The following is a 23,613-nucleotide window of genomic DNA, read 5'->3' on the forward strand; positions in this document are numbered from 1 at the left end:
CTGACATCGGTGGTGGGAAAGATGCTAGAGTCCATTATTAAGGATGAAATAGTGGCATATCTAGATAGCAGTGATAGGATTGGGCTGAGCCAGCATGGATTTACCAAGGGTAAATCATGCTTGACTAATCTGTTGGAGTTTTTTGAGGATGTAACCAGGAAGTTAGACGGGGGAGATCCAGTGGATGTAGTGTACCTCGATTTTCAGAAGGCATTTGATAAGGTCCCACATAGAAGATTGATGGGTAAAATCAAAGCTCAGGGCATCGGGGGGAAGGCATTGACATGGATAGAAAACTGGTTGGCAGATAGAAAGCAAAGGGTAGCGGTGAATGGGTGTTTCTCGGAATGGCAGGTGGTGACTAGTGGGGTGCCACAGGGCTCAGTATTGGGACCACAGCTGTTTACCATTTACGTTAACGATTTGGATGAAGGCATAGAAAATAACATCAGCAAATTTGCTGATGATACTAAGCTGGGTGGCAGTGTGACGTGATGAGGATGTTAGGAGAATTCAGGGTGACTTGGATAGGCTGGGTGAGTGGGCAGATACTTGGCAGATGACATTTAATGTGAATAAGTGTGAGGTTATCCACTTTGGGAGTAAGAACAGGAAGGCAGATTATTATCTGAACGGTATAGAGTTGGGTAAGGGAGTAATACAAAGAGATCTCGGAGTCCTTGTTCATCAGTCACTGAAGGTGAATGAGCAAGTGCAGCAGGCAGTGAAGAAGGCTAATGGAATGTTGGCCTTTATTACAAAGGGAATTGAGTACAAGAGCAAGAAAATCCTCTTGCATTTGTACAGAGCCCTGGTGAGACCACACCTGGAGTATTGTGTACAGTTTTGGTCTCCAGGGTTAAGGAAGGACATCCTGGCTGTAGAGGAAGTGCAGCGTATATTCACGAGGTTAATTCCTGGGATGTCTGGACTGTCTTACGCAGAGAGGTTAGAGAGACTGGGCTTGTACACACTGCAATTAAGGAGATTGAGAGGGGATCTGATTGAAACATATAAGATTATTAAGGGATTGGACAAGATAGAGGCAGGAAATATGTTCCAGATGCTGGGAGAGTCCAGTACCAGAGGGCATGGTTTGAGAATAAGGGGTAGGTCATTTAGGACAGAGTTAAGGAAAAACTTCTTCTCCCAGAGAGTTGTGGGGGTCTGGAATGCACTGCCTCGGAAGGTAGTGGAGGCCAATTCTCTGGATGCTTTCAAGAAGGAGCTAAATAGGTATCTTATGGATAGGGGAATCAAAGGATATGGGGACAAGGCAGGAACCGGGTATTGATAGGAATTGATCAGCCATGATCTCAAAATGGCAGTGCAGGCTTGAAGGGCTGAATGGTCTACTTCTGCACCTATTGTCTATTGTCTATAAATTGTACATTTTTGAACCTCTCCATGTATTACTATATGGAAGGTGATACAGGAGCTAACACTTCAGGAAAAGTATTTTTCCCCTCTGTCATCAGATTTCTGAATGATCCATGAAACCACGAACACTACCTCATTATTTGTCTTTTGCTCTAGTTAAGTATTTCTGTAACTTATAGCCAAACAAATTTCACTACACAAAGTGATAAAATAGATTCTGATTCATGGTGGCGAATGGGTACCAATCACTACAAAATGGTGGAGGAACTCAGCAGGTTAGGCAGCATCTATGGAGAGGAATAAACAGTTAATGTATGAGGCTAAGACCCTCTATCAGTCCATCCAAGTGCCTCAGAATGACAGGGGGATGAAGGTACCACAAATTAGGCAGAGTGGGTAATGTAATCGGCAGTGAGCACCATCCCAGCTACCAGTTTATACCAGCTGCCTTCATCAAACAGAATGGGCAATGATTACCCAGACCAAGTTGGAAGTTTATAAAAATCACCTGTTAAAAATTCCCTCAAGGTATTTCATCACATTGAAACAAACTGATGCTTATACAAGCTCCCCACTGTCTTCCCAATAATCAATGTTTACTCTTTAGACCGTACATTATTTAAGCCTCCCTGAGAATTGTCACCTTGGTGGTGTAAAGGATTGTGAGTTCCTGAGATCCCGAGAGCTATGCCGTCTGGAGTTTAGCCATCTGGCTCTTAGCTCCTGGTAGAGTCACCCATGGCAAAAAGGCCAAGGGGGTGCTTCCAGACAAAGAACAGTCCAACCAAGATCTCAGTGGTGGAGCTGGCGGAAGATGATGACACATCAGAGCAGCAGTGAAGGGTCCCAGTCTTCTGGCACTCCATGCCTCTGGACTCTGACTCTCATCTGTCAAGGACTATGTGGTGGCTGCCCATGCATCAGCCTCCCCATGTTAAACAAAGTCACACACAGGCATTCTCTATTAAGGGAATAAACTCTTGGGAGAACATCATACATGACCAGAGTAATTGCACTACACTATTAAATTATTTAAGAAACGATGGGGTAAAGGGAACTTTTGGTGCAACGGAACCACAATGCTGAAAACATGTGCACTTATGTAGCACCTTCATAATCTCAAACTCCAACATGGACGGTCCCAAGCCCGACTGCAAAAGGAGGAGGGTTGGACATGGGGCTAGCAACTCTATCCCATAAATACCCAAAACTTCAGAAACACCAACAGAAATTGCAAAGACCTCATCTCTGGGACAGGAAGGATTTTCAAAGTTGGACTACCCTTGGGACATCTTAAAAGACTGGTCCAGGACAGAGGACTCCGGTGAGCTGTTGTCAGTGGGCTATACTCCGGGAGGGGTGATGGATTTAAATACGTAAATTCATAATCTCAGATAATTTCAAAGATGGTGAATAAAACCTGTGAAATACTGTACTCATGTAATTACTTACTTGGAAAATAGCAGCCAATTTGAGCCCAGCAGACTTCCACAAACAGCAATATAATGATCACAATCTATTTTCAGGATGTTAATTAAGGGATAAGTATTAATCACGCAGATTAATATGCTGGATCTCAAAGCGTACAAGTGGATGGTTGGTAATTAAATAAAAATAGCTAACTTACGACAAGAAATACAAACAAAAACAAATCCCAAGTAATATTAATGTCTTGAATGAGATTATCTACAAAATTATAAACATTAATTTGCTTACTTAACTCTACTCCCTAAATATTTCCCACAGAACAGAAAAAAAATCTTCAATTTGGAAGTCTGTTAACTTTGGCCAGACTCTGGCAACCCGCTTAAATATGGGGTGAGATAAAAATCTGGTTGATGTTAGACATGTAAAAGCTGGCTTTAACTGGACTGGAAAAAAAAATGCATGGGCATACATGAAGATTTGGACTTTATTTTATCATCAGGTGCCATGCCCAGTTTGAGTTTTGACTGCCATGGCCCACACACTCCTGTTTTGGGTCAAGTGGATCAATTCATTGGTATTCATTTCCAGTTCTCTGGCTGCTGTCTCCATCATCATTTGTCTTCCTCTTGCTTTCTTCCCTTCAATCTTTCCCATAATTACCGTGCATTCTAACTCCTCTTTCCTAATCATATGTTCAATGAAGTTCCGTTGCCTTTTCATGATCTCATACAGTAATTCTCTCTTTGTGCTTGCTGTTCATGACATCCTCGTTAGATATTCACTTCGTTCATGATATTCTTTGCATCTTCCTCAAAAACCACTTCTCTGCTGCTTCAATTCGTTTCCTCATGTTACTAGAAATTGTCCAACATTCTTAGCCATATAACATAACTGGATAAACGTAACATTTCAGTGCTCTGAGGTGGGTTGTCATGCCTAGTTTAGTGTTGGTCAGTATATTCTTCATTCTCGTAAAGGTGTCTTTTGCTATCCCTATTCTTCTTTTGATGTCCATGTCGCACCTGCCATCTGATGTCACCCAGCTTCCTAAGTAGCAAAAGTTCTGTACTTGTTTTATGTCTTCCCCATTTATTCTCAGCCTGCAGATAGGATTCTCCTTCTTTCTGGATATCACCATACATTCTGTCTTTTTGCAATTGATAGATAGACCCATTTTTGCACTTTCTTCAACATTTTATTTTATAAAGGAGATTAATTTAAGATGTTAACTTTAGTGTTTAAAGCTGAGTACATACAGAAAACATTTTGGAAAGGCTGTGCATACAAAACAACATGTATATACAGGTACTGTTTTAACTTTACATTTTGTTCAGGTTTATTTCAAAGTCAAACAGGACATTAAAATACAAAACAAAGCAAACAGGCAGTTATGTGGAAAAGTGGAATACAAATCTTTCTTCATTTCTTTGGGATCTCAACTCCCGAACTGGCAAGGGCAAATACTTTATCTCCAGTTCCTGCAAGATTATCGAAACACAATTGGTTATTGCCAAGTGTACATTCTTCAGAATCAGGTGTATTATCACCGGCATGTGTCATGAAATTTGCTACCTTAGCAGCAGCAGTTCAATGCAATGTATAATAAAGAAGAGAAATAATAAATAAATTACAGTATACACATATTGAATAGATTAAAAATTGTGCAAAAAACCAGAAATTATATATATTTTAAAATCCCTTTTGGGTATTAAACCCAGAGAACTCGCACTCTCGTTGATGTTGTTTAGGGTGTCTGAAGCCTGTCATCATCTCCCACTCATGCACTCCCCTGGGCATTCACTTTGACTGGATCGGCCCCCGTTCCATCTGCTCTGAGACTTCTGGTATCAGCCAGGAAGGCACGGGGGACCTATACCTCCCACCATAGACTGTCATCCAGTCTCTACTTGGCAAGGGGCTGTCACCAACAGTTCAATGAAGATGCAAATGAACAGCAAATGCAAAACATTAAACACTGAAATCGTTAACAGGAGCCAGTTTGCATCCTAAATGCATGCAAAAGAATACATTAGCATATATTTGATAAAATTATTCAATAGAAAACAAGATTCATTATGGGAACGATTTCAGTTTTAATCTAAAAAATATCTTTTTATATCTAATTTGCAGGAGTAAATGTGTTTATTGATACTAAACACCATTTGTCCTGAGTGTATTTTCCATACTGACCACACTTAAATTAATGGGACAGGTTTATTTGCACAGGCCATGTATAAATATTACTAATACATGATCCTTCAGAATAATTTTTATATATTAAACAAAAAAAGCTTTGATTTGTTAAAGAAAGTGTGGGAAAGATTGTGCACCATTGAAGATTTTGTAACTACACCAACAGAAAGTTTTCATACACAGAATGTCACTTAATATCCTGAAGCATAAGGCAGGAGAAGTGGCTGAGGGCAGAGTGAAGAGGCATTTGGATAAGCCCATGGAGGGGAGGGGCTTGGAAGGTTATGGGCAACTGGGACAAGCAAGGAGGATGCCGTGGTTAGCAGGGACCAGTTGGGCTGAAGAGACTGTTCCTATGTCCTACTGCTCTATGACTTACTTGGAAAAACATAAAGCTTTGTGAAGATTACTTTTCCATGCTACTTGCTATTGGGACATGTAAATTGTCAACCGTGAGATGCTTCAGACATTTAAGTGTTTTTGAAAGTTCACTGGCTGCTGGTTTTTACCAACTACAATGTGAATATTTTGGTAACGATGTGCAAGAAAAGTTGCATTCTCCTCAGTTCCTGTTGGAACACTGTTTCCAGTCAGTTTTCAAAAGATAAAGATTAGGTTTATTTGTCACATGTACATTGAAACGTACTGTGAAATGCGTCGTTTTGCGTCAATAACCAACACAGTCTGAGGATGTGCTGGGGGCAGCCCACGTGTCGCCATGCTTTGGACGCCAACAAAACGTGCCCACAACTTACTAACCCTAACCTATACGTCTTTGGAATATGAGAGGAAACAGGAGCACCTGAGGAAACCCACCGGGCATGGGGAGATCATATAAATTCCTTACACACAGCAGCAGGAATTGAACACGGATTCCTGGTGCTGTAATGCGTTACACTACCGCTGCCCCATTTACTGTTAATGTCAACTCTATAAAGACACACTTAAAGCTCTGCAGCTTAACGTGCGGCTGACACTCACTGTCGGGACTAGATAAGCAGCTTAAATCATCATTTGACCTGCTTGTTCTCAGCTGAAGTGGTAAAAGGGATGGTACATTTAGATGATGCACGTCAAGATGTTGGCGGGGAAAATTAATGTGGCACAGTTTCAGGTCCAACAACCATAGTTGGACAGAAGGGGAAATGAGGACAGAATTAGGCTAAGGGTCTAATACTTGAAATGGCACAGTAGCAGAGCAGAAAACGTAATGTTATTACAGCAGCAGTGAACTGGGTTCCATTCTCGCCTCTGTCTGTAAAAAGTTTGTATGTTCCCCCTGTGACTGTGTGAGTTTCCTCTGGGTGCTCTGGTTTGCTCCTACATTCCAAAGGTGTACGGGTTAGTAGGTTAATTGGTCACATGGGTGTAATTGGGTAATGCAGGCTCGTTGAGCCCAAAGAGTCTGTTACCGTGCTGTATCTCCAAATAAAAATCAAAAACATATAATAAACGTTAGTGGAAGAGTAATCTGCTGATGGTCTGCATCTCCCTTGTGACTATCAACTGCTGGTAAGAATACAGGAACACCTTAGTCCATTAAATTAGGAAGTGGAAAAACAGAACAAAAATAATGAAAACTTATTAAAGTAGTGGTGTACAATTTTCAACCCTGATAATTGGTTCTTCTGGTCCACTCCATGAAGTCCTAATGCACAGCAGCTTAAGGTTTTGATGATTGTTAGTGATATGGGTTTCTATTCGAATGGATCACTCACTTGCAAACTGTTTCTATTGAACAGATGCAGACCTGAGTCATTGAACACTACTGCACAGAAAGAAGTCCTTTGGCCCATCTAGTCCATGATGAACTGTTGAACTGTGAGTGCTTTTAAAAAGAGTAAGAGCAAAAGTTCTCATGTGAAGAAACAGCAAGGAAACTAGTTTGACTTAATTAAAATTCAGTTTCCTTTGTAAGACTAAATATTTAATATTAATAATTATTATCACAATAAATTAATAAGACAAAATTAATAATCTGTCTATAAACTTTTAGTTAGCATTTATATCTTTATAAACATTTGGTTAATGTATCCAAATGTTTTGTTTGTGTGGTCGTTGAAAGTATTTCTGATCACTATTCAAAATAAAACAAGATGTGACCTGCATGTTTCTAATATTCTGTGAAATTTCTCACTAATTATTCCAGTAAGCTGCAAAATTGAAACCAAGTGATTACGGCACATAAATGGACTTACCTAGATTTCCAGAGACTTTCTCAAAATGACTGAGTATAGTACTGGCATTCGCCAGGAGGAATGTTTCTTCTTCTGGAGTTAGCTGAAGATAAAGCCAGAACATTAATTCTGTGTAGCTTTAGAAACAGTACCAGGCATTACAGCCTGCACAACACATAAGCTTATGAATCCTATCACAGCCACTAGTCGCCATAAGACCACGTGCCATAATCAAGCATCTCTTATCATAAAGTAACACCACAGGAAGTTCACGAGAATGAACCTGGAAATGAAAGGGTTAATATACGAGGAGCGTTTGATACCTCTGGGTCTGCACTCACTGGAGATTAGAAGAATGAGGAGGATCTCATTGAAATCTATTGAATATTGAAAGACCTGGATAGAGTGGTCGTGGAGAGGACTTTTCTAATAATGGGGGAGTCTAGGACTAGAGACACAGCCTCAGAATAGAAGGATGTTGTTTCAGAACAGAAATGACGAGGAATTTCTTTAGCCAGAGGGTGGTGAATCTGTGGAATTCATTGCCACAGACGGCTGTGGAGGCCAAGTCATTTAAAGTGGAGGTTGATTGGTTAGGGTGTCATAGGCTATGGGAAGAAGACGGGAGAATGGGATTGAGAGTAATAATAAATCAGCTATGCTGGAATGGTGAAGCAGACTCAATGGGTTGAATGGCCTAATTCTACTCCTATGTCATGTGGTCTAAAAGGAAAAATTCTACAATTAGTCCTCAGATAGTTACCTTTTCTTCCAGCTTCCTTAGCGCTGTAAGTACCTCAACCTTCTGCTGCGTATAGACATCCCGCGGCAACTTTCCTACTATTACATCTCGCTCCATCTGAAGGAACACAGTAACATCAAACCTAGATTTTTAAGAAATATTTACTGCAATTATTTCACACTGTTATCACAAATACCGCATCTCTCAAAGTACATTCAGATTTTCTGGTTCACTGAAGCTTCCCCTTCAGGCCAGCTGGCGGAGTGTTTGAGGCACAGACCAGGAGGATCAATGTTGGATGCTCAGACTACACTGCAGCTGTAATTGCTCTAAGCATTCTTCCATAATAAGGGCACAGATCACGCCTATTGTCATTAGAATCAGATTTAGTATCACTGGCATACGCCATAAAATTTGTTTAGTGGTAATAGTACATTGCATTACATAATTTAAAAAACTTTAAATTACAATAAATATAAATATGTATACAATTAATTTAAATAAGTAGTGCAAGAAAAAAGAAACACGGGTTCATTGTCCGTTCAGAAATCTGACAGCGGAAGGGAAACTGCTGTGTGTGTTTTCAGGCTCCCCGATGGTAGCAAGGAGAAGAGGCATGTCATGATGGGGGTCTTTAACGATGTCACTCAGTAACGATTCATACTGCATGATCTCTCCTGACAGCTCCTCAGTGGCCAATGAGTCGGATAAAGGTCAGGGCACACAATTGACCCTAAACATAGAGATGACTCCTAATAACACACACAAATTGCTGGAGGAACTCAGCAGGCAAGGCAGCATCAATAGGAATAAACAATCAATGTTATAGGCTGAGACCCTTTTTAAGGACTGGAAAGTTAGAGTGAAGAAGCCAGAACAAGGTGGGGTGATCGGTGAATCTAGGTGAGGGGGAAGGGGTTAAGTAAGAGACGGGAATTGACATTGAAAAGGTAAAGGACTGAAGAAGGAATCTGACAGTAGAGTGGACCATGGGACAAAGGGAAGGAGGAAGGCGATAGACTGGTGAGGAGAAGGGGGAGAAGTTACTGGAAGTTAAAAGAAATCAATGCTCATGCTGTCAGTTTGGAGGCTACCCAGATGGAATATCTCACCTGCCATTCATCTCCTCCCTCACATCCATTCAGGGTCCCAATCAGTTCTTCCAGGTGAGGCAACACTTCACCTGCCAATCTGTTGGGATCATTTACTGCAGTGGTTGCCAATCTGCGGTCCATGGACTCCTTGGTTAATGGTAGGGGTCCAAGGCATAAAAAGAGGTTGGGAACCCCTGATCTACTGTATCTGGTGTCCCTGGTGCAGCCTCCTTTACATCGGTGAGACCCAACATGGATTGGCGGCCACTGTGTCGGGCACCTTCGCTCTGTCCGCAACAGGCAGGATTTCTGGGTGGCCGACTGTTTAATTCCACTCCCCATTCCCACTCCACGTGTCAGTCCATGGCTGCCTCTGCTGCTATGATGAGGGCACTCTCAGGATGGAGAAGCAACATCTCATATTCCGTCTGAGTAGCCAGGATAACATCGTCACAACGTTCAGAAACATGCATATTCAGAGCAAAGTCTGTGTCTGTCTTCACAATGAAGTGGGCTTCATAATTAGGGAGTCAACCTACAGTTGGGTACAAGGATCACTTCTGAAGAACAACATTGTAAGGAGTGAGAGTGGCCAATCACTATGAACAAGAACAAACAAGACACCAACTCTTGCAGAGGATACAAGGTAAAAATGTATGAAATTCTTAGTGTGCAATGTTGCACACATTAAGTTCAACTTTAATACCTACTTCTATGAATTAAAGGACAGTGGCCACTTTATTAGGTACATCTGCTCATTAATGCAAATATCTAGTCAGACAATCACGTGGCAGCAATTCAGTGTATAGAAGCATGCAGACATGGTCAAGAGGTTCAGTTGTTGTTCCAACCAAACATCAGAATAGGGAAGAAATGTGATCTAAATGACTTTGACTGTGGAATGGTTGTTGGTGTCAGACGAGGTGGTTTGAGTATCTCAGAAACTGCTGATCTCCTGGGATTTTCACACACAACAATCTCTAGAGTTTACAGAGAATGGTATGAAAGACAAAAAACAACATCCAGTGAGCTGCAGTTCTGTGGGAAAAAACACCTTGTTAATGAGAGAGGTCAGAGGAGAATGGCCAGTCTGGTTCAAGCTGACAGGAAGGTGACAGTAACTCAAATAACCACACGTTACAACAGTGGTGTGCAGAAGAGCATCTCTGAATACATAACATGTTGAACCTTGAAGTGGATGGGCTACAGCAGCAGAAAAGCACACCGGGTTTCATTCCTGTACCTAACAAAGTGGCCACTGATCCGTTGATGATGCTGACTTTTCCAGGCGCTCCGTGACCATTCACTACAACACAGGAGGCCATTCAGCCCATTGGGTCCATGCCAGCTTAAGCACAGGCATTCCATTGGTCCATTCTCTCCTCTCCTTACTCCCTCTCAGCAATTCTGTCTCAACCTATCACCAAATCTCGGGTCACTCTTTTGCCACCAAGGAGTGATTTATAATGGCCAACCGTGCATTTGCTAAGGGGTAGAAGCTGGCAGAGAACCATGCAGTCTGGGAAGAATGTGCAAACTGCGTACAATGAATAGGGTTGAACCAAGGCTCTAACCCTGACATGCTATCCTTGAATGCAAGGACTTAGTTTAAAAAAAAATTAACATTCAAAAAATGCATTAGCTGCTTTATAATTGATGTAAACCCACAATGTAATCTCATTTTTATTTTATTTAGAGATACAGCACAGCAACAGGTCCTTACAGCCCAACAAGGCGGTGCTGCCCAATAATATCCATGTGACCAATTAAACTACTGACCTATATGTCTTTGAACTGTGGGAGGAAACCAGAGCACCTGGAGGAAACCCATCTGGTCATTGGGAGAACGTATAAGCTCCTTACAGATGGCAGTGTGAATTGAACCCGGGTCGCTGGCGCTGTAATAACGTTACGGTGACTGCTACACAATTGGGAAATATAGCATGGTAACAGTTCTTTCCAGCCCAACAAACCCCATGCCATTCAATTGCAGCCAACTACCAATTAAGCTACGTGTTTGGAATGTGGGATGAAATTGGAGCACCCAGAGGAAACCCACACGGTCAAAGGAACGAACATACAAACTCCTTATAGATAGCTGGCATTGTAATAGCATTATACTAGCTACTTATTTGAACCCCAACCTGGGGCTCAAAGACCCCTCAGACAATGGTAGGACTCCATGGCATTAAAAAGGTTGGGAACCCCTAGTCTATAAAATTTGTATAGGGCTGAAAGGGGTTAAAATAACGGTGGGCAAACATTGAAGAACCATCATCTGTGATGCCATCTCTCTCTCTGATATAAACCTCTCGCTCAGAATTCAGAAATATCAAAATGCATAACTTTATTGCAGAGTACTCAGCCTCACTGAGGGGTGCTTACCTCAGCAAGTCGCGTTCGTAGCTGCCCAGGCTGCTTCTTTGCAAACATTCGGATTACCTCTGGAGTTTTAAAAGCCTGGCTTATTGCTGCCTGGATTGCCTGACAAAGATGAGGGGGGAAATAATCAAACACTTTTAAAAAGGCTACGACAATTAAAATCTACTCAATACAATGAATATGATGTCATATAAAATTTTATCCTGGATATTGCACAGGGAGTTAATCCTCATTTAGCCGCCGGATTGAAATGATGCAAATCCAGATCCTTTTCCTTAAACAATTTCTGAGACTGGGAAGAGATACAATCCTTTTTACCCAAACCTATGACATTGAACAGCATAGAATAGGCCCTATACAAACAAGCTGGATGAACTCAGCAGGTCGGGCAGCATCCATTGAAACAAGCAGTCAATGTTTCGGGCCGAGACCCTTCGTCAGGACTGAAGTATACTTTGTGTTTAATAGAACAGGCCCTATAGCCCACAACGTTGTGCCAACCTTTTAACCTACTCTAAGATCAATCAAGGCCTTCCCTCCCACACAGCCCTCCATTTTCCTTTCATCCATGTGCCTTTCTAAGAAATTCTTAAAAGTCCCTAATGTATCTGCTGGGAGGCAGGATGGAGATGCATCTCTACCAAAGGAGGTGAAGGTGCTCCTGCCCTCCGATCACCCTTGGGCAAGGTGTAGCACCTGCTTAGGCTCCCCTCCCCCCCCCAAAAATAGAGTCATGGGAGCAGGTGGTGGATGGTCGTATGAGCAGCTGGTGCGTATCACGTGTCCTGGTTACGTGACCACTGACACCAGGATGACAATCTCTGAAGAGTATTGATAATGGCTGGGGCCACCTGTCTTGTAAAGACACTGCCCAGAAGAAGACAACGGCAAACCACTTCTGTGGAAAACTTTGCCAAGAATAATTATGAACACGGAAAGACCATGATTGCCCTACGTCACACCACACGGCACATAATGATGATGAATATATCTGTCTTTACCACCACTCCTGGCATCATGTTCCATGTACCCACCATTTTCTGTGTTAAAAAAAACCCTATCTCTGACATCCTCCCTAAACTTGCCTTATAGTTATGGTCAAAGTTAGCCACAAAAGTGTTTTAAGCGTTAAAACATATTCCAAAGTATTTAAAAGGCAGTTAGGCGTGGCTACAGACACGTCAGAGTTGATGTGTATACAATAAATTCCCTCAAATAGGAGCATTATAACGACAGAATAGTTTTTTTGGGGTATTGGCTCAGAGATAGTTATTGTCCAGAGTGCTCCAACTAATTCAAGTTCTTGCTCTCTTTCTCACTCAAGCCCATCACCCCTACTGGGGCCTAGCCCACCGATAGCAGCTCACCAGAGTCCTCGGTCCTAGGCCCTCTGGCTTCCATGGACTTGTGGCTTGCAGGTTGCACCACAGGACTTCAAGGCGAAGATTCTTCCCCTCCCAGATCGAGGTCTCAGGAGCTTTGTTGGCATTTCTGTAGCACTGGGTTTTTTACAGGATGAAGTTGCTAGTCCCATGCCCAACCCTCCTCCTTTCACAGGGGCTTGGGTCCATCTATGTCAGAGCTAATTCAACTGCACTTGATGGAAGTAGTGCCCTGGGATTTTCTACATTCATCCAAGAGCTCTGATCTCTGTCAGTGCAACACTCCAGTGGATCTGAGGCGGAATGTCCATCCACGATTTTAGGATTCTTGTCTCCCAAAACTGAGTCCAACACCTTCCAGCTCAAAGCTGAACCGTGACTGGCCCAGAGTGTTTAGGATGGCTCTGTGACAGCTGACTTCAATACCCACCCATGGCCATGTTCACTAGCAGCACTGGCCATCAGCATGATTATATTTAAAACTGGTACAAAGTTCTTGGAAACTCAATGTAACCTGAACACAATTTGCGCTTAAAATTCCACAACTTTTGCCACAAGTTACATATGGGTAAATGGGGCCTGAAAATACAGCTCAGTTGAGATAAAACTGTACCCTCCTACAAAGAAAATTTTTCATTTATATATCACCTTGCAAGCAGGAATTTCTTTGCAGAAAGTTGTTTAAATTCATACCAATCAAACTAGTTGTTATTAATGTAAAATACTAGAGAATTTTGAGATCTAAAATAATGAAATCCTTTTATCCATAGGGCAAGATCATAAGAATTCAATTCTTACTGAAAGTATGGGGGGGATGTCAGAGAAGGTGGATGGACATGGGCATGATGTAGGTAGAGGGATTAGCTTTTGGGGGTTTTGATTTACTTTTTAGCTGGGTTGGCACAACATTGTGGGCCGAAGGGCCTGTTCCTGTGCTGCACTGTTCTATGTAAGTTGTATTTTATTTACAGAGAGTGGTCAGTGTGTGGAATGTGCTGCCAGGAGTGGTGGTAAAGGCAGATACATTAGGGGCATTTAAGAAACTCTTAAGATGGGTACATGGATGATAGAAAAATGGAGGGTTATGTGGGAAGAAAGGGTTAGATTAATCTTAGAGAAGGTTAACTCAGCATAACATTGTGGACTGAAGGGCCTGTATTGTGCCGTAATGTTCTATTGAAGGTCTCAAAAGGGACACTGAACTGACACATCATTGTATTGTGGGTGCACTTTGGGCTGGAGGAGCATTGTTTCATCTGGCTGTCTACGTGTATAGTCAGATTACAATAAACTTGAACTCCATTCCTCCTTTCACAAATGCTGCCTCCAGGATTTCCTATTTCCCTCAAGGAGCTATCACCAGGAAAGAAGGCTTAAACCCTTCGACGCCAGGAACTGCACCCTCCCCAGGACAGCGTACAGACACAGATGTGACTTCCGCTGTACTACTGACTCCCATGCAACAAACTCAAAAGCCCCGCCTTGTTTCTTACAAGCTGCATTCCACTGAGTTCATCAACTAATGTCATATCTCCAGACATGATTTTCTTCAGAGATTCGTTGAATTCACTCAGCTGCTCCAATGTTTCCTGTTTCGTTTCCTCATATTCTTCAGCTTCAAGTTCCTCCCTAAAACAATGGGGTCAAATAAATTAATCAATTAACTTGTTTAATTTCAGATCCATATACAATTTTTAGACTGTATCAAAAGGCAGAGAGAATGATCTTTTCTTACTTCTGCCCCTCTACTGACAGTGGGTGTAGTGTAATAATCCCCATCTTTGCTCACCCACAAGCTCCCAGGCATCCGATTTCTAAATGGACATTGAACCCATGAACACTACCTCACTACATATTTATTTCCGTTTTTGTACTACTTCTTTTAATAACTATTTAATATACATATATATATATATATACACACACACACTTACTGCAATTCAGTATTTACCATGTATTGCAATGTACTGCTGCCACAAAGTTAACAACTTTCACGATGTATACTGGTGACATTAAACCTGATTCTGACGACAAAAGACTTCAATTTCTGTAATGTCTCCTTTACTCTTACGGGAAATCCCATGATACATTGCAGCCACTGAAGTACTTGTAAAGTCAGAACCAGGCTCATTATCGCTACATATGCTGTGAAATTTGTTGTATTGTGGCAGCGGTACGGTGCAATAGTTCGTCGTGATGTATGACGCGGGTACTCATGGTATTTCCATGACTGTGATTGAGCTTGGCAATCTTTTCTACAGAAATAGTTTGCCATTGCCTTCTTCTGGGCAGTGTCTTTACAATATTCTTCAGAGATTGTCTGCCTGGTGTCAGTGGTCACATAACCAGGACTTGTGAAATACAACCATCCACCACCTGCTCCCATGGCTTCATGTGACCCTGATCGGGGGGAGGGGCTAAGCAGGTGCCACTTCCTGCCCAAGGGTGACCTGCAGGCTGGCGGAGGGAAGGAGCACCGTAACCGTCTTTTGGTAGTGACGCATCTCCACCCCGACACCGCATGTGTATATTTGCACTAGACACTCAGTGGTCACTTTATTAGGTACACCTGTACATCTGTTTGTTATTGCAAATATCTAATCAGACAATCATATGGCAGCAACTCAATACAGAAAAGCAGGCAGAATGGTCAAGAGTTCTGTTGTTGTTCAGGCCAAACATCAGAATGGGGAAGAAATGTGATCTAAGTGACTGTGCATTGATTGTTGGTGCCAGATGGGGTGGTTTGAGTATCTTAGAGACTGCTGATCTCCTGAGATTTTCACACCCAACAGTCTTTGGAGTTTACAGAGAATGGTGTGAAAAATAAAAAGAACCCAGTGAGCAGCAGGTTTGTGGGTGAAAATGCCTTGATAATGAAAGAGGTGACCATCAAAACATGCCTCGTTAATGAGAAAGGTGTCATTTTGACTGTCAAAACAGGAGGTACCTTCACATACTCACAGCCCCAATGACTCTCTGATTTCAGTCTAAGGCCAACGTGAAAGCATCTATCAGATGGGTGAACCCACAGTAAGCATCCAGCCCAGATGGGGTACCTGGCCAAGTACTAAAGACCTGTGCTGATCAACTGGCTGGAGAGTTCACTGATATCTTTAACCTCTCATTTCGACGGTCTGAGATACGCACCTGTTTCAAGCAGGCTTCAATTATACAGGTTCCTCAGAAGACTGTGGCAACCTGCCTCAATGACTATCATCCAGTGGCACTGACATCCACCGTGATGAAGCGCTTTGAGAAGTTGGTGATGAAATGTAACAACTCCTGCCTGAGAAGCAATTTGGATTGGCTCCAATTTGCCCACCGGCACACAACAGATACACAACCATTACCATTTCATTGACTCTTCACTCAACCCAGGAAAATCTGGACAGTGAAGATGGATACATTAGGATGCTCTTTATCGAATACAGCTCAGCACTCAATACCATCAACCCCTCAAAACTAATCAATTACCTTCAAGGCCTCAATACCTCCTTGAGCAATTGCATCCTCAATTTCCTTACCAGTCAGTTCAGATTGTCGACAACATCTCCTCCATAAGCTCAGGTGCACCAGAAGGCTGTGAGCTTAGCCACAGCTCTACTTGCTTTACACTTACGTCTGTGTGGCCAAGCACAGCTCCAATGTCACATTGAAGTTGGCTGACGACACCACTTTCGTAGGCCAAATCAAAGGTGGTGATGAATCAGCATACGGAAGGGAATTTCAAAACCTGGCTGAGTGGTGCCACAACAACAACCTCTTACTAAATGTCAGCAAGACCAAGGAATTGATTATAAATTTCAGGAGAAGGAAACCAGAGGTACATGAGCCAGCGCTCATTCAAGGATCAGAGGTGGAGAGGGTCAGCCTCTTGGTGCTATCATTTTGGGAGATGTCCTAGGCCCAGCACAAGAGTGTAATTATGAAAAAGTCACTGCAATGCCTCTACTTCCTTAGGAGTTTGCGAATACTTGGCACAACGTATAAAACTTTGACAACCTTCTATAGATGTGCGGAGGAAAGTATACTGACTGGTGGCAGTATGGAAACACCAATGTCCTTGAATGGAAAAGCCTACAAAATGTAAGGGATGTGGCCCAGTCCATCACGGGTAATGCCCTCCCACCAATGAGCACAATTACGTGGAGCGCTGTCGCAGGAAAGCAGCATCCATCAACAAGGGCCCCCACCATCCAGGCCATGCTCTCTTCTTGCTGCTACCATCACAAAGGAGGTACAGGAACCACAACATCAAGTTCAGGAATAGTTATTACCCCCTAACATCAGGCTCTTGAACCTGTTATGAAGGATGAACAGCTCTGATGGGCAGAAGGGTGCAGAGTTGCCCATGTCCTCCCCCCCCCCCCCCCCCCCGGGAGAATCACAAACTGTTACTGTTGCTATGCTGCTAATGAGAGAGAGATGTGAGGGAAAAACATGCTGGAACTGGAACATCTGCTACAGATAAGAGAGAGATAAAGCAGGGGAGAGAGACTTGTTGATTCACCATATTATGACTTCTGAAAGACTTATGGCTTCTGAAAGGGTTATTTACCTTGTACCATTCTGTTCATTAAAATTCCTCAGTGGACAGCCGGAGTGGGATGATTTGATGGACACAGCCATTCAAAATTGATTGACAACTGAGACCCCGTGAGTAGGGATAAAAGTGAGGTCTGGGGAGACACTCCAAGAGACACACTATTGAGCACTGGTTGAGTGCTGGAACCCACGTGAAGGTGTGGGGCATCGGAGACCGAACAAAGAATCGGTCAGTTTAACTCACAGTGTTATAGCAAGGCCGGTGGGGACTTGTGTGTGTGTCCACTCATGCCAGAGTGACAAGTCCACCACAGAAGAACGGTCTAGCTGAAGGACAGAGGGGTCACACCTGAATGGCCACAACAAAACGATGGATCAAGAACGTAAAGGAAGGTTTGCCTGCCTGTAGCTGTTACTGCTCGCTCTCTCTCCAACGATAACAATACAACGACCAACATCTACCTCAGCACGTATGAACTGAACTGAACTTTATACTTATAAATGACAATTCATTATCCCCTAGACATCGATAGAGCTTGTTTATTATTGATTATTATTCCCACATTTTTAGGTTTATTATTGCTAATGTGTATTATCTATATATTTGCATTATTGATATTGATTTGTATATTTTTACAAATAAACACTTTTGAAAATAGTACCACCAGACTGCAATGGATTCTTCTATCTTTGCTGGTTAGACACCCAGTTACGGGGTACGTAACAAATCGGTGGGGCTAACTTCACTTACCCCATCCCTGAAGTGTTCCCACAATCTATGAACTAAATTTCTTGATATTTGTTTATTATTATTTCTTTTCTTTCCTCTTAGTATTTGCACTGGTTGTTGTCGTTTGTACACCAGTTGGTTTCCATCCTATTGAGTGTGATCTTTGATTCTTTTGTGTTTCTTGTATTTACTGTGAATGCTGGCAAGAAAACAAATCTCAGCGCTGTATGTGGTAACATATGTACTTTGATAATAAACTTACTTTGAGCTTTGATGTCAGAGAATGGCCAGAGTGGTTCAAGCAACAGTAATTCGAACAACCACGTGTTACGTGTTAAGCAGCGGGCAGCTTCGTTTGCGGGCAGCGGAGTGAGCCGGGAGCGGAGTGTAGGGCTTGGGCTCAGAGGGCTTAGGCGGAAGAGGGCACAGTAGGCTTATCTTTTAGTTCTTGTTATTTTCAGTTATTCGGGAAGTATGAGTGTGAGGGCAGCTTGTTGTTCTCGGTGTCGGATGTGGGAGGTCCTGGAGTCTCCGAGCCTCCCGGACGTCCACATCTGCGCCAGGTGTGTCGAACTGCAGCTCCTGAGGGACCGAGTTAGGGAACTGGAGCTGCAGCTCGATGACCTTCGCCTGATCAGGGAGAGTGAGGAGGTGATAGAGAGGAGTTACAGACAGGTGGTCACTCTGGGGCCACAGGGGACAGATAGGTGGGTCACGGTCAGGAAGGGGAAGGGGCAGGTACTAGAGAGTACCCCAGTGGCTGTACCCCTTGACAATAAGTACTCATGTTTGAGTACTGTTGGGGGTGACAGCCTACCTGGAGGAAGTGACAGTGGCCGGGCCTCCGGCACAGAGGACGGCCCTGTAGCTCAGAAGGGTAGGGATAGAAGAAAGAGGACCATAGTAATAGGGGACTCGATAGTCAGGGGTTCAGACAGGCGGTTCTGTGGAGGTGATCGGGAGTCCCGGATGGTAGTTTGCCTCCCTGGTGCCAGGGTCCGGGACGTTTCTGATCGCGTCCAAGATATCCTGAAGTGGGAGGGTGAGGAGCCAGAGGTCGTGGTACATGTAGGAACCAATGACATAGGTAGGAAAGGGGAAGAGGTCCTGAAACGAGAGTATAGGGAGTTAGGAAGGCAGTTAAGAAGAAGGACCGCAAAGGTAGTAATCTCGGGATTACTGCCTGTGCCATGCGACAGTGAGAGTAGGAATGGAATTAGGTGGAGGATGAATGAGTGGTTGAGGGATTGGAGCAGGGGGCAGGGATTCAAATTTCTGGATCATTGGGACCTCTTCTGGGGCAGGCGTGACCTGTTCAAGAAGGACGGGTTACACTTGAATCCTGGGGGGACCAATATCCTAGCGGGGAGGTTTGCTAGGGCTACGGGGCAGACTTTAAACTAGTAAGATGGGGGGGGCGGAAATCAATTTGAGGAAACTATGGGAGAGGAGGTTAGTTCACCAGTAGAGCAAGTAAGTAGACAGAGTGTGAGGGAGGAAAGGCAGGTGATGGAGAAGGGATGCGCTCAGCCCGAAGTTGTAGGGGAGAAGAAAGAAAAGGATAATAAATTTGAATGCATTGCTAGGGATGAAAAGAGAGGAGGAGGTGGAGAGTATCTTAAATGTATCTATTTTAATGCTAGGAGCATTGTAAGAAAGGTGGATGAGCTTAAAGTGTGGATTGATACCTGGAATTATGATGTTGTAGCTATTAGTGAAACATGGTTGCAGGAAGGGTGTGATTGGCAACTAAATATTCCTGGATTTAGTTGCTTCAGGTGTGATAGAGTAGGAGGGGCCAGAGGAGGAGGTGTTGCATTGCTTGTCCGAGAAAATCTTATGGCGGTGCTTTGGAAGGATAAATTACAGAGCTCCTCTAGGGAGGCTATTTGGGTGGAATTGAGGAATGGGAAAGGTGTAGTAACACTGATAGGAGTGTATTATAGGCCACCTAATGGGGAGCGTGAGTTGGAAGAGCAAATGTGTAAGGAGATAGCAGATATTTGTAGTAAACACAAGGTGGTGATTGTGGGAGATTTTAATTTTCCACACATAGATTGGGAAGCTCATTCTGTAAAAGGGCTGGATGGTTTAGAGTTTGTGAAATGTGTGCAGGATAGCTTTTTGCAACAATACATAGAAGTACCGACTAGAGATGGGGCAGTGTTGGATCTCCTGTTAGGGAATGCGATAGGTCAGCTGACAGATGTATGTGTTGGGGAGCACTTCGGGTCCAGTGATCACAATAGCATTAGCTTCAATATAATTATGGAGAAGGACAGGACTGGACCTGGAGTTGAGATTTTTGATTGGAGAAAGGCTAACTTTGAGGGATTTAGAGAGAGTGGATTGGGTCAAGTTGTTTTATGGGAAGGATGTAATAGAGAAATGGAGGTCATTTAAGGGTGAAATTATGAGGGTACAGAATCGTTATGTTCCTGTTCGGTTGAAAGGAAAGGTTAAAGGTTTGAAAGCGCCATGGTTTTCAAGGGATATTAGAAACTTGGTTCGAAAAAAGAGGGATGTCTACAATAGATATGGGCAGCATGGAGTAAAGGAATTGCTCGAGGAATATAAAGAATGTAAAAGGAAACTTAAGAAAGAGATTAGAAAAGCTAAAAGAAGTTACGAGTTTGGTTTGGCAAATAAGGTGGAAGTAAATCCGAAAGGCTTCTACAGTTATATTAAAAGAAAGAGGATAGTGAGGGATAAAATTGGTCCCTTAGAGAATCAGGGTGGTCAGCTATGTGTGGAGCCGAGGGAGATGGGAGAGATTTTGAACGATTTCTTCTCTTCGGTATTCACTAAGGAGAAGGATATTGAATGGTGTAAGGTGTGGGAAACAAGTAAGGAAGTTATGGAACCTATGACAATTAAAGAGGTGGAAGTACTGGCGCTTTTAAGAAATTTAAAAGTGGATAAATCTCCAGGTCCTGACCGGATATTCCCCAGGACCTTGAGGGAAGTTTGTGTAGAGATAGCAGGAGCTCTGACGGAGATCTTTCAGATGTCATTAGAAACGGGGATTGTGCCGGAGGATTGGCGTATTGCTCATGTGGTTCCATTGTTTAAAAAGGGTTCTAGAAGTAAGCCTGGCAATTATAGACCTGTCAGTTTGACATCAGTGGTGGGCAAATTAATGGAAAGTATTCTTAGAGATAGTATTTATAATTATCTGGATAGACAGGATCTGATTAGGAGTAGCCAGCATGGATTTGTGCGTAGAAGGTCATGTTTGACAAACCTTATTGAATTTTTTGAAGTAGTTACGAGGAATGTTAATGAGGGTAAGGCAGTGGATGTAGTCTATATGGACTTCAGCAAGGCCTTTGACAAAGTTCCACATGGAAGGTTAGTTAAGAAGGTTCAGTCGTTAGGTATTAATGCTGGAGTAATAAAATGGATTCAACAGTGGCTAGATGGGAGATGCCAGAGAGTAGTGGTGGATAATTGTTTATCGGGATGGAGGCCGGTGACTAGCGGGGTGCCTCAGGGATCTGTTTTGGGCCCAATGTTGTTTGTAATATACATAAATGATCTGGATGATGGGGTGGTAAGTTGGATTAGTAAGTATGCTGATGATACTAAGGTAGGAGGTGTTGTGGATAATGAGGTGGGTTTTCAAAGCTTGCAGGGAGATTTATGCCGGTTAGAAGAATGGGCTGAACGTTGGCAGATGGAGTTTAATGCTGAAAAGTGTGAGGTTCTACATTTTGGCAGGAATAATCCAAATAGAACATACAGGGTAAATGGTAGGGCATTGAGGAATGCAGTGGAACAGAGAGGTCTAGGAATAACAGTGCATAGTTCCCTGAAGGTGGAGTCTCATGTAGATAGGGTGGTGAAGAAGGCTTTTGGAACGCTGGCCTTTATAAATCAGAGCATTGAGTACAGAAGTTGGGATGTAATGTTAAAATTGTACAAGGCATTGGTAAGGCCAAATTTGGAATATTGTGTACAGTTCTGGTCACCGAATTATAGGAAAGATATCAATAAATTAGAGAGAGTGCAGAGACGATTTACTAGGATGTTACCTGGGTTTCAGCACTTAAGTTACAGAGAAAGGTTGAACAAGTTAGGTCTCTATTCATTGGAGCGTAGAAGGTTGAGGGGGGATTTGATCGAGGTATTTAAAATGTTGAGAGGGATAGATAGGGTTGACGTGAATAGGCTGTTTCCATTGAGAGTAGGGGAGATTCAAACCAGAGGACATGATTTGAGAGTTAGGGGGCAAAAGTTTAAGGGAAACACGAGGGGGTATTTCTTTACTCAGAGAGTGATAGCTGTGTGGAATGAGCTTCCTGTAGAAGTAGTAGAGGCCAGTTCAGTTGTGTCATTTAAGGTAAAATTGGATAGGTATATGGACAGGAAAGGAGTGGAGGGTTATGGGCTGAGTGCGGGTAGGTGGGACTAGGTGAGATTAAGAGTTCGGCACGGACTAGGAGGGCCGGAATGGCCTTTTTCCGTGCTGTGATTGTTATATGGTTATATACATCAGTGGTGAGCAGAAGAGCATCTCTGAACCCACAACATGTCGAACCTGAGGTGGATGGGCTACAGCAGCAGAAGACAACAAACGTATCACCAGTGGCCACTTTATTAGGTATATGACGTGCCTTATTAGTGTCCATTGTGAGTGTACGTCCCCTCATTCAAGATTCTCCTACTAGTGAAAGCTCATTCACTTTTATAGACGTGATTTGTCTGAAATAATCTTAAGAAACATCAATGCAACAGAAGTGCCTCATCTTGCTGCAATCCTATACACCTTGGACCACAGCAGTAAGGCCACTCTTCACATCTGAATGAAAGGAACCAAATGAAAAGAAGCACAAATAAAAGCAAAAGGTTTTGACAACTGCTTCCTCTCATACCTGCACTCATCGAGATCCTGTAACTGCTGCATCAACCTGTCTAGTTGCTCCTCTAAGTTCTGCTTCAGTTTGCTTGTTTCGCTCTTTCCTCGTGAAGCCATCTTTATCCTAGATGCGGGAATGAACGTTACATATTAGTTATTCATTAAAGTCAAAATAAATGCACTACTGTTTCATAACATTAGAGCACAGCAACTCAAACAGGCCCGTCAGCCTGCTACGTCTGCGTTGAACATGTCAGAGAGGTACATGAACAGGCAGGAATACAGGGAGATGAGGTTAATTAGACTGACATTACGGACAGTGCAGACGTTGTGCGCAGAAGAGCCTTTTCTTGAGCAGTCTTGTTCTATAATGTATTTGTGTCAGTGTGAATGTTCATGGGTGGGGGGAAGGGGTGGTCTTGTGTAAACAGCAATGACGGGGTGTAGAAAGGGGGAATAAAAGCAGGTAAGGGGAGAGGAAGAGGGCAGCGAAAGGATAGCGAGGATATTGTCGTGTTAGGACACGGGGGAAGCTGGTTCCCTCGGAAATCGCAGTCGGTGGAAGATGCCCGATATTCCCACCTACCCCCAGCCGTCACAGACCCTCCACCGTAAAACCTCCCTCACCTCTCCGCGCAGGGCGGAACCCAACCACAGACGGACCGACTTCCGGTCCAATATCTAAACTGGGCGGCGCAG

General features: G+C 43.1%; 1 protein-coding gene across 2 annotated transcripts; it reads right to left on the reverse strand.

The window, feature by feature from the left end:
- Window positions 1-3,981: 3,981 nt before the first annotated feature.
- Window positions 3,982-23,613, reverse strand: lzic (leucine zipper and CTNNBIP1 domain containing). Of its 2 annotated transcripts, none has more exons than XM_073032249.1 (7): window positions 23,542-23,613; window positions 22,931-23,038; window positions 14,272-14,407; window positions 11,400-11,498; window positions 7,942-8,037; window positions 7,200-7,281; window positions 3,982-4,286 (listed from the first exon to the last, which is right to left on the reverse strand). In XM_073032249.1, exons 2-7 carry the CDS (start codon window positions 23,029-23,031, stop codon window positions 4,228-4,230), a joined length of 573 nt encoding a protein of 190 aa, XP_072888350.1. In that variant the 5' UTR covers window positions 23,032-23,038; window positions 23,542-23,613; the 3' UTR covers window positions 3,982-4,227. The 2 variants fall into 2 exon arrangements, with proteins under 2 accessions (XP_072888350.1, XP_072888349.1); XM_073032248.1 differs by having other exon boundaries at window positions 23,501-23,567.

This window comes from Hemitrygon akajei, chromosome 29, assembly GCF_048418815.1.
Source record: "Hemitrygon akajei chromosome 29, sHemAka1.3, whole genome shotgun sequence".
In the NCBI taxonomy this organism is placed as follows: Eukaryota; Metazoa; Chordata; class Chondrichthyes; order Myliobatiformes; family Dasyatidae; genus Hemitrygon; species Hemitrygon akajei.

Bases quoted from the DNA above. Each gene is read 5' to 3' on its own strand.
- lzic (XM_073032249.1), bottom strand. From the start codon at position 23,031: ATGGCTTCACGAGGAAAGAGCGAAACAAGCAAACTGAAGCAGAACTTA. The intron at 8,038-11,399 runs GTAAGCACCCCT...GTGTTCCTTCAG, and splicing joins TACGAACGCGACTTGCTGAG to ATGGAGCGAGATGTAATAGT. The intron at 4,287-7,199 runs GTAAGTCCATTT...ATAATCTTGCAG, and splicing joins GAAAGTCTCTGGAAATCTAG to GAACTGGAGATAAAGTATTT.